The 12,104-nt window shown below is 43.4% G+C and overlaps 1 protein-coding gene across 1 annotated transcript in view; it reads right to left on the bottom strand.

Annotated features, from left to right (window-relative positions):
* Positions 1 to 3,009: 3,009 nt before the first annotated feature.
* The window catches only part of WDR27 (WD repeat domain 27), a 269,128-nt gene continuing 260,033 nt past the window's right edge, over positions 3,010 to 12,104 (bottom strand). The window contains exon 25 of the mRNA XM_038770610.1: positions 3,010 to 3,653. Coding sequence (XP_038626538.1) covers positions 3,558 to 3,653 — 96 coding nt within the window. The 3' untranslated portion in view covers positions 3,010 to 3,557. The remainder of the gene's footprint in view (positions 3,654 to 12,104) is intronic.

Below are 12,104 nucleotides of genomic sequence, written 5' to 3'. Positions count from 1 at the left end.
TTTTAAGAGATTCATTTGGACACACGTCCACCTCATAGACTTAGCCCCGCAAGTGACCCACAAGTAGCAGACGTTTTGCAAGGACAGGATAAAACTCACAGAACGTTGAGTCCAACTACAAAGTCTGAAATCCCTCGACTGCACTTCAATCAAAACGTTAAAAAACAGTCACGAAGAAGGCAACAAAGGAAATGTACTTACATTATTGACATGAAAACTAAGCGCTGTTCTAAGAGCTGGAGTAGATACAAGCTAATTAGGACACTGGGCTCACAGTTTAGGAGGGAAAACAGATATTGAATCCCCATTTTACAGTTGAGGAAACTGAGGCCCAGAGAAGTTAAGTGACTTGCCCAAGGTCACCCAGCAGGCAAGTGGTGCAGTTGGAATTAGAACCCAGGTCCCCTAGGCTCCCAGGACCTTCTATATCCTCTAGGCCATGCCATTTCCCTAGGGAAACCAGTTTAGGGGAGAAGATGGAGTTGAGGGAGTGTTCTTTTGTAAAAAGTTTGAACGAGACCAGACCCAGCCCACAGGATAATCAGTTACTGCTGGGCTAAGTAAAGGTCACTTAGACCCTTTCAAGTCTGACTTGGTGACCATATTATCAGAGAATAATGGAATTGTTGTTCACCAAATCCCACAACACCAGAAAATGGGACTACCCAATGAAAGCTGAAAGTGACAGACTGAAAACAAACATAAGGCTAGATTTCCTCCAAGTGGAGAACATAAGGAATCTGTTACCACAGAGAGTCATACTAAATGGGATTGCTCCAAATCAGCAACCAACTAGCCATTGTTGTGAGCCACCTATGTACACAATGGATTTCATTCTGGGCAGGGAATATGTCTGCCTAGGCTTTCATTGTTCTCTCCCAAGCACTTAGTACAGTGCTCTGTACAGAGTGAGTGCTCAATAAATACTACTGAATGAATGAATGAATATAATAATAATAACACATAATTAATTACAGTAAGGTAAGCATAAAGGTCCTGAATAAGGCCTTTATGACTGTCAGGGCAATTAGAGGCCCTGTGGTCAATGAATCCATAAAATAAATAAATAAATCAAGTGCTTACTGTATGCGGAGCCCTGGACTGAGAACTTGGAAGAATACAATATACAGTAGAACTGGTTGGCACAGTCCTCACTTACTATCTAATGAGGGGAGACAGACATTAAAAGAAATTATACACAGGGGAAGTAGCATGGAAGTCCTGTGGAGCAGGGTGTATGTCAAAGGGCTTAAGGAGTACAGTCCTAAGGGCATAGGAATTGCAGAAGGAAGGGATAATAGGGGAAATTTTGTTCTCTGTCTCCCCCTTTTAGACTGTGAGCCCACTGTTGGGTAGGGACCGTCTCTGTATGTTGCCAACTTGTACTTCCAAAGCGCTTAGTACAGTGCTCTGCACACAGTAAGCACTCAATAAATACGATTGATTGATTGATTGATTGAAAGACTAGATTCTAAGAGAGGGATGGGAGAGTCAAAGAGGAAGCAGGAGGATGGTGGGACTGGAGAGGCACTGAGGAGATTTTAGCTGACTAACCAACTTAACAAAGTCACAGTCCTGCCTTTGGGCCCAAGTATTTACATCTATCAGATGAGGTTAACATTCCAACATACCTCTCTAACAGAGGAGTTCTATGATTACTGCTCAAAAATAATGCCAGAGAAGGGAAGGTTACGCAGTAGCAAGTACAGCACCATAGTGATTTCATCACTCACTTGTACCTACACAATAGGAACTGAACAACTGAACAACTGAAATGACCTTCTTACAAATGAGTCTTCAGAGCAGCAATTGTTCCCAATGGATTGGGCACTGAAAAGCCAACAACCCGAATAATAATAATGATGATAATAGTGTTTGTTAAGCACTTATTATGTGCCAAGCACTGTTCTAAGCACTGGAGTAAGATTCAAGGTAATTACGTTGGACACAGTCCCTGTCCCACATGGGGCTCCCAATCTTAATCCCCATTTTGAAGTTGTGGTAACTAAGGCCCAGAGAAGCGAAGTGACTTGCTCAAGTTTACCCAGCAAGTATGTGGTGGAGTCAGGATTAGAACCCAGGTCCTCAGACTCCCAGCCTGCGCCCTTAATCGGGATAAACTGATTTGAGTTTTTCCCTTTTACACTCCCACATTTGGAAGCTTTGGTTTGCACTGTGGACACTGCAGTTGTTTTTAGCCGCTGCTGGTTTTTTCAAATGGAGATGTATTGACAGAGAAGGAGCCCTGGTCCCGCTGTGATGTAGGCAACCCTTCTAGCATTTGTGAAATTGATTACTTCTGAATTTAACAAGAAAATGGCAGGACCTTCCTCTGGTTTTCAGACTGATCCTGAAAAAAGAAGAAACAGATGGAAGGGAGAATCCCAGCTGTTTCACAGGGAAAAGGTCATGGCTAAATTGAGTTGCACTGGCCAGGAATCAAACCCACGCCTTCCACTTTGGTTTGATCGTATGGTTTCAGCCTGTGAATACTGATCAAAAACCTCTGTTTTGGGAGAAAAATCAAGTGCAGAGGAATATGTTCACAGCATGCTGACACGGCCAATAAATACTTCTTACGGGTGATCCAATATACATTTACAAAAAGAACGAAATAATGATACCATTTCCCCTAGTTTAAACATGGGTGATGTGGATTAAAGTACTTTCTCTTCCTGACTTCGTTTTAAAACATATCGTCATTGTTGTAGTGCTCTGCAACTGAAGAGATACCTCATATTCTACACCATGATTATTAATTGCTTTTTAATCTTCTTCAGTTTTGCCTTAAGTAATTGTATTGAATGGATTCATTAAGAGCCTTTAGTCTATTTTGGCTTCTGATGGTGAGTACATTTGTCAGACATTTTTCAATATAGGAAATTTCCACATACCTTTGCCTTTCAAACCCTGGAAAGGGACTACCTGTTTACTCAGAATCTCAGATCAAAATTAAGCAAGCAACAGCAAAGAATAAATCCAATTTAATTTTGAAAACCAAACCTGACAATGAGGGTACCAAGAGGCTAACAGAAAAGAATAATGCACCTCTGGAACACCAATATTGAACTGTTCATTTTTTCCTTAAGCAGCATCTCTCCTAACAGCTATTCACATTTTCATTTTTAAAAGTGAAAGGATAAGAGCAGATTTAAAAGAAGGAAAGCAGAGATTGATGGACTTTATGGGGAAAAAAATAAGACATTTCCAGCAAGCTGACCCAGCGGTCAATATTCAACTTTACATTGCCATTTAATAGGAAAAGTGTGTAATCTTTTACAGAATCTAAATGAGTTGGGTTTAGTATTTGTGCGATTTCTGTTTTAAAAGATCCCAAATCACAGGGCAAGTTATTAGCTGCTTTTGCATATTCTGTCACTTGTATGTTTCCAGTTTGACAGGCGCCACTTTCTGAGACTGGGGTCACCTGTGATCTTGGGGGGAAACAGAGGACTAAGAGACACACATAAGGGCAAAAAGGTCATGAGGCAACTAAAAAATATCTTCTGCCAACTTGCCCAGTTCCTGGTGAATGGCTCTGCTTCCCCCACAGCGAGTTATTCTTTCGAAGCATCCTGGCCGGGGTTCAAAGACCAGCCGTCGTCGTCAGGTACGAATAACTGGAGGTGGCCATCCAAGGTGGCTGTGGTGAGCTGCATTTAAAAAACAAAATAACACACGGTTTCAATCATCTTTTTTCAATGGAGATCCAGTTAAACAAAAGACTCAAGCACATCGACTTGTCATCTTTTCCATTGCTACTTTTTTCAAAGCAGAAGTAGAGAAGACTTAGGTTCAGACGTTCCCACGCCCCCAAATACTGTAACCATCATTGCTGTTTGGGCATTTTTAGCAGGCTCAGACCAGAGCGGGATTGTTTTCCAGGGAATTGAGCCTTTGTTGAGATCAACTCTCAAACTGTAGGCTGTTCAGCTAAACCAGTAGCAATTGTCCACGAAGATTATTTTGCTACTTAACATATAATAATAATAATGGCACTTGTTAAGCATTTACTATGTGCCAAGCACTGTTCGAAGGTCTGTGAAGACAGAAACCTTCTGCTAAACACTGATATTTCCATCTAAATGCTCTGGTGAAAGGAGTTACCCACTTCCAAATTGGAAGCCAGATTTCAACTCATTTGTAGGACTTGGTATTCAAAGCACACCAGTGCTAGGCTGGATGCATCCATTACCATGACCTGATCGATTGCAAGACTTTGATTTTCGCGTCAAACAAATGCTATCAGACTACACACATACTAACATACACACATAACTACACACATACACATACTAAGCAAGCCTGAATCTGAAGGGACTATAAAGAGGCTTACCAAATAAACAACATTAAACAGGAAGAATGAATAAATGAGATTCACCAACTTATTCGTTTTTATTGAGTGCAATTTATTTGAATGAGTTGCATTAATGAATGGGAATCCCGGAAATACAATTCATGAAGGTATTTAAGAAATCTGAAATATCTTCCTCATCTTTAATAACAAACAGTTCCCTGTAAATTCCACGAATGAATCTATAAATGAAAGTCTTAACATCTGGGAAGCAAAATGGGCTAGTGGAAAGAACACAGCCCTGGGAGTCAGAGGACCTGGGTTCTAATCCTGTCTCTGCCACCTGCCTGCTGTGTGACCTTAGTCAAGGTCCCTGTTGTGGGCAGGGAATGTGTCTACCAAGTCTGTTGTATTGTACTTTCCCAAGTGCTTAGTGTAGTGCTTTGCATTTAGTAAGCGCTCAGGAAATACCAATGACTGTTTATTGTATTTGTTAAGCACATACTACACAAGTTAAGCAGGATAGAGACATTCCCTGTCCCACATGGGGCTGGACAACAGGCATTGAATCCCTATTTTACAGTTGAGGGAGCTAGGACGCAGAAAAGTTAAATTACTTGCCCAAAATCACACAGCAGGCAACGAGGATTAGATCCCAGGTCCTTGGGCTTCCAGGCCTGTGCTGCTCCCCATGTTCACTCCTACTGTGAGCCCTAAGTAGTGATATGGCCAGGGCAGCTGGTGGTTAGACAGCTTCATGATGGAGGGAATTCTGAGGGAGAAAAATGGGACTTTGACAAGGAGTGGGGAGGATATTCCATGGGGGAGAAGGGAGAGGAATGACTCAACAGAGATAGAGTCAAGGATGGGGTAGATATGAAGAGGTCAGATGTAGCCTGACATTGCTGTGCGCTACTCTCTTCTCTGTGCATTACTCTCTTTGTGCATCAGCTTTCCCATCTGTAAAATGGGGATTCAATACCTGTTCTAAATCAATCAATCAATCGTATTTATTGAGCACTTACTGTGTGCAGAGCACTGTACTAAGCGCTTGGGAAGTACAAGTTGGCAACATATAGAGACAGTCCCTACCCAACAGTGGGCTCACAGTCTAAAAGACTGTTCTCCCTCCGAATTAGACTGTGAGCCCCCACGGTGCTTTGCACATAGTAAGCGCTTAATAAATGCCATATTATTAAATATCTTGTATTTGCCCCAGTGCTTGGTTCAGTACTTGGTATTACCCCTGTCCTCCTCAGGTTTGAGGACCGTAGCAGAGAGGTGAATTCCAGGCTGCTTCCACCATGGAGTCTCACACATAGAAACTGTCGGTGCTGGGCAGCCCTGAGTGGCCACGGAGGTTGCTTTTTTTTTTCCCCTGCTCCAAACCATATTCTGGATTGAGCTCCATGGTTTTGTGGGCTGGGGCGGGAGCTGAGCCACATTATCGTCCCCAAGGTCCATGGAGCCGGGCGGGGGCCATCACTGTGGAGCATCTCCTGGAGCTAAGGCCACCGCAGGACACATCCAACCCCCAAACTAGTGCAGTTTGGGATTGACCCTAGCCCCCTGTACTTCCCCAGCACCTTCGTATTTCAGGGGTGCCTCCCTACCCTCCACCAGACCCCAATATAGTGGATGAGGCCACTGAGGTGGAGATTATTGGACTGTTGGAGGAGGGACTAAGAGCGATGAGACCAACTTCCTACTCAACCTCCACTGAGTAACCACAGAACCTGACTGACGGCAGGGGACTAACGAGGGCTCGTTCCCCTGGGAGCAGCTTCAGGAGGGCCAAGGGGGGCTGCCTGTGTCAGCCGGGGGTGGGCTTATGGAAATGGTAGCTATGTTTAAAACCCCACCCAAGTAAACAGCCCACGCTCAATACCTGGACCAGTGGTGACGTGCTGAGACCTCTCGGGAGGGAATGGGATTAAAGGTGGCTGATTCAGAGCAAGCTTGGAAGCAGTATGGTGTGGTGGATACAGCACAGGCTTGGGAGTCAGAAGGTCATGGGTTCTAATCCCGATCTGCCACTTGTCTGCTGTGTGGCCTTGAGCAAGTCACTTCACTCCTCTGTGCCTCAGTTACCTCATCTGTAAAACGGGGATGAAGTCTGTGAGCCCCATGTGGGACAGGGACTGTGTCCAGTCTGATTTGTGTGTACCCACCCCAGCACTTAGTACAATGCCTGGCACATAGTAACTACTTAACAAATACCATAATTACTATTACTATTATTATTATTAATGTCTCTGGGTTCTCTAGGCTACACCTTTCTGGGAGTGGGAGCACTTGGCACATAGTAAGGGTTTAACAAATACCACAAAATACCGCAGTTATTCTAGATTGTGAGCCCGTTGTTGGGTAGGGATTGTCTCTATCTGTTGCCGAATTGTACTTTCCAAGCACTTAGTACAGTGCTCTGTACACAGTACATGCTCAATAAATACGATAGAATGAATGACATAAACAGAAGAGACTGAATGCATGCAAATGGACCCTCATTCCATGAAATTCAGGAAAGCTTATCTGGTTTTCGAAATTTAAAATTCTATCAAAAGAGTTTTTAAGGCCAACTGAAACAATAGTTTGCTTAAAACATTTGCCAAGTTGAGCTGCTTTCCAGCAATATATTCCAGTCAGACAATCGTATTTACTGAGAGCTTACTTGGAACAGAGCACTTACTAGGCTCTTGGGGAGTACAATACAGACACATTCCCTGCCTACAATGATTTTACAGTCTAGAGATGAGTTCATTGTCTATATTCACTTAAATGCATATAACAAGTCAATTAATAAAAATTTTCCACCATCAGGTGAAAAGACCCATAAAGAGGGAAAGATTATTGACATAGAACCTTCACAGATGAGGCTAAAATTTCATATTCCCCACAAAAGCATAGCATTACCCTTAGCTTGAACTCTTTACTCCACTCATGCTCACCTTCTAACCATATGTTGCTCTCATGATTCCCACACTGTACCCTAAATCACACTGTATTCAAGGCTGGTTCTCTCTCCTTAGTTAATCAATCAGGCCACTGCTTTCCCTATCTTCAAAACCTCCTAAAACCTCACCTCTTCCAGGAAGCCATCCTCAACTACCTCCCAACACTTCTTAATAATAATAATAATAATAACGATGGTATTTGCTAAGCGCTTACTATATGCCAAGCACAGCTCTAAGCACTGGGATATATACAAGGTAATCAGGTTGCCCCACGTGGGGCTCACAGGCTTAATCCCCATTTTACAGATGAGGTAACTGAGGCATAGAGAAGTGAAGTGACTTACCCAAAGTCACACAGCTGACAAGTGACAGAGGCGAGATTAGAACACATGACCTCTGATTCTTTCCACTAAGCCACACTGCTTTCCTTAGCACTTGTGTATATTATTCTTATCCTCCACACTTACTTACACTTGTTTATTTTCCTTTATTTCTATATAACATTTCTATATATTGTTTTATACATGAAATTGTTCATTCAGTTATTTCCTCCTGATATATTTGTATTACTTTCTGTTTGTCCTCCTGCTCACATCATTTGACAAGTTTCGTTGTCTATCTTCGCCATTATATTGCCAGATCCTTTTATTCTCCATCTCCACCCACTACCTTAGAGAACTCATTCACTCCCATGGCTTCAACTACCACCTCTACCTCTCCAGTCCTGATCTCTGTCCCTCTCTGCAGTCTCACATTTCCTCCTGCCTTCAAGACATCACTACTTGGATGCCCTCCAGTCACCACAGGCTGAACATGTACAAAGCAAAACTAGTTATCTTCCCACCCAAACCACGTCCTCCCCCTGACTTTCCCATCACTGTAGATGGCACCACCAACTTTCCTGTCTCACAAGCCTGTAACTTTGGTGTTATCCTTGACTTCTCTCTCTCACTCAACCTACAGGTTTAATTCATCACTAAATCCTGTCAGTCCCACTTTCACAACATCACTAAAATCCACCCTTTTCTTTCCATCCAAACTGCCACGACATTGATACAATCACTCATTTTATCCTGCCTGGATTATTGCATCAGCCTCCTTGCCGACTTCCCAGCCTCCTGCCTCTCCCCACACCGGTCCATAATTCACTCTCTGCCCCAGTCATTTTTCTACAGAAACATTCAGAACATGTTTACCCATTTCTCAAAATCAAACAAAAACTCTTCACCATTGGCTTTAAAGCACTCAATCACCTTGCCCACTCCTACCTCACCTCACTACTCTCCTTCTACGACCCAGCCCGCACACTTTAGTCCTCTAATATCATCTTTCTCACCGTGCCTTGATTTCATCTCTCTCACCACCGACTCCAAGTCCATGTTCTGCCTCTGGCCTGGAATGCCCTCCCTCTTCAAATCCAACAGACAGTTGCTCTCCCCTTCTTTAAAGCCTTAATGAAGGCCCACCTCCTCCTAGAGGCCTTCTCTGACTAAGCCCTCCTTTCCTCTTCTACTACTCCCTTCTGCATCACCCTGACTTGCCCCATTTGTCCTTCCCCCACTTTGAGCTCCACAGCACTTATGTATATATCTGTAATTTATTTATTTATATTAATATCTGTCTCCCCTTCCTCTAGACTGTAAGCTCCTTGTGAGCAGGGAATGTCTGTTTATTGTTGTATTGAACTCTCCTAAGTGCTTAGTACAGTGCTCTGCATATAATAAGCGCTCAATAAATACAATTGAATGAATGAAAGATAATAATAATAATAGTGGTATTAGTTAAGCGCTTACTATGTGCAAAGCACTGCTCTAAGCGCTGGGGGGATACAAGGTGATCAGTTTGTCCCACGTGGGGCTCACGGTCTTAATCCCCATTTTATAGGTGAGGGAACTGAGGCACAGAGAAGTTAAGTGACTTGCCCAAAGTCACACAGCTGACAATTGGCAGAGAGGGATTTGAACCCATGACCTCTGACTCCAAAGCCCGTGCTCTTTCCACTGAGCCATGCTGCTTCTCAAGATCCTTGAGGTCAGTGAAAGCTTTGTGTCTGCTAAACTCTTGGTGGAGTATTTAGGCCTCAGAAGGTGCTCAATAAATACCATCTGTGTGAGAAACTGTTCTCTTTATGGTTCCCTGTTATGATCCACATCTCCCTCTCTTTGTTTGCCTGCTTCTTTGTTCTTATAGTTCCTAGGGTCCTACCCTATAGATCACCTTCTGTTGTAGCTCCTTCCCGTCTCTCTGCATTTGCTATCCTAGAGAATAATCCTCCTAAGAATTATCCGAGGGAATAATAATAACAATAATTGTGGTACCTGTTAAGTGCTTATTGTGAGCCAGGCATTGTACTGGGGCGGATACAAGCAAATCAGGTTGACACAGTCCCTGTCCCACATGGGGCTCACAGCCTCCATCCCCATTTTACAGATGAGGGAACTGAGGCACTTCTCTGTCACACAGGTCACACAGCAGATAAGTGGTGGAGCCAGAGATAATCCCAGGCTATTTTTTCCTTAGTCCTCTTTCATCCTGCCCCTTTAGCTCATAATCTGTGAATTAACATTCCTCTTGAGCTCACAATCTTTAACCACCTCAGTTGCTCTCACACCCTAAGCACCCCAAGCTTCACATCGGAATCACCTGCAACTATTTCCTTCAGGAAAACTGCCTGAAGCGTCTAGATGGATGAATAAATGCACTATTTCAAATACTACCATCTCATTTTGTAAGGGTTGTTACCTTCTCTCCCTTTCAAATTATTTTCTCTCAAACCAAACCCACATCTCCCCGTCTGGCCTCAGGGGAGATGCAGAATTGCTGACACTAACTGCACGGCAATGTATACGTCGCATGCATGAAACCATCATTGGCATTCATCAGTCTCTACTCCAAGATAAATACTACCGCTTCATGATATCTTGATAAAATGCCGCTGTTGAAAAAAATCTTTGTGGCATACTTATTTATTGAGCAGTTACTGTGTGCAGAGCACTGTATTAAGCGCTTGGGAAACTATAATACAACAATAAAAGGTGACATTCCCTGCCCACAAGGAACTAACAGTCTAGAGGATTTTTGCTCCCCCAAAACCTCCAGCATCATCTGGTTCCTGAGGTCTGGTTTGAAGCTAGCTTATTCCATTCTCAAGTCCTGGGAGCCAGACAGGACTATACGGAGTTCCATTAGTGTGGAAAATCTAAGGAATTCCCACCCAAGGAATTTTCCACACTAAGGAATTCCTTGGGTGGGACGCTTCCCAATGGATCGATCCTGAACCAATGACGCAGTGAAGTGTTAACGATGCCATTGGAGGCAGCGTCTATAAGATGAAGGGAAACAATTTGTATTCATTAGGAATGCTATGATATGTTTTTCAAAAATGAAGGTTTTAGCCCAGGTGTCTTGGCGTGACTTGAGCGTGAGTAACTGTGTTCTGCCTTGCCTTAAATTCCTCTGCATTTTTACTGGGATAAACTTATCCTATGCTTTAGAGATTAGTTCAATCATTACTGTAGTTTACCCCACAACTGGCTAGATTTCAGTTTGGGGAAAGCACACCCAATAGGCGGATTAAATGGTGTGTTAGCTTGTTTCTTAAGAGCGCTGGGAGTCCACCAGATGAATTACACTTGTAATAATGCACATATCATAAAAAAAAGGCAGTGTTTGTGCTGGACTTATGTGACATGCCAAGGACTCCTCACTCCTAAATCACACCCGAAATAGCCTCTGGGACTGTTAGGAGAGCCCGGACTCCCGATCATGTCTGGTGGGTCCTAAAGCCCCGGCTAACTTCTTGGAGAGTCTTTTCTGTCTTTTCTCCTTTCTGTTCCCTCAGCTACCCAGGCAAAAAATGTCTCACCATCACTCAAGAGTTCCCCAAGTCCATAATGTGCAAAGACAGAGAGGTTTTTAAGAGATGAATTGAAAGTATTTTCAATGGACTAATTACATGATGGATCAACTTGTGGGCAGGGAATGTCTCTACCAACTCATTTGTACTGTGCTCTCGTAAACACTTAGTACATACAGTAAGTGCTCGATAAAAACCATTGATTGATTGATCAGAATTCCAATCCAAAACAAATTCCCTATCCCATCATCGTCATCAATGGTATTTACTGAGCGCTTTGTACTAAGACTTCCCCCTAATAATAATAATAATAATTTTGGCATTTGTTAAGCGCTCAATAAATACAATTGAATGAATGAATGACAAATAATAATAATAATGGTATTTGTTAAGCGCTTACTATGTGCCAAGCACTGTTCTAAGCGCTGGGGGAGATACAAGGTAATCAGGTTGTTCCACGTGGTGCTCACAGTCTTAATCACCATTTTCCAGATGAGGTCACTGAGGCACAGAGAAGTTAAGTGACTTGCCCAAAGTCACACAGCTGATCAGTGGAGGAGCCGGGATTAGAACCCATGACCTCTGACTCCCAAACCCACGCTCCTTCCACTGAGCCACTCTGCTTCTCTAACACTTTTCTCCTTTCCCCAGGACTCTTGCTACTTTCCTGAAAGTGTCCTGCTGTGCATGCTCTTCTGGTCTTTTGCCTTTTTCTGTCGGGGTGTCCCAGTTCCCAGGATTACACCCTCTGAAATCTGTTCTCCAGATTTATGGGGGTTAGGGCATATCTGCCAGGCCGCTTCCTCTCCTCGGGGTAGGAGCCTCGTTATTTGGAGAAGTAGTATAGCCCAGTAGAAAAAGCACAGACCCTGGAGGTAGAGGACCTGGGTTCTAATCCTAGCTCTTCCACCCGCCTGCTTGGTGACCTGACCTTCTCTAGGCCTTGATTTTCTCATCTGCTCCTTGAGGGCAGGAAACATTCATTCATTCATTCAGTCAG

Source organism: Tachyglossus aculeatus, chromosome 2 (genome assembly GCF_015852505.1).
Source record: "Tachyglossus aculeatus isolate mTacAcu1 chromosome 2, mTacAcu1.pri, whole genome shotgun sequence".
NCBI lineage: Eukaryota > Metazoa > Chordata > Mammalia > Monotremata > Tachyglossidae > Tachyglossus > Tachyglossus aculeatus.
The sequence above is the reverse complement of the archived record's forward strand: the minus strand, read 5'-3'. Positions and strand labels throughout refer to the sequence as shown.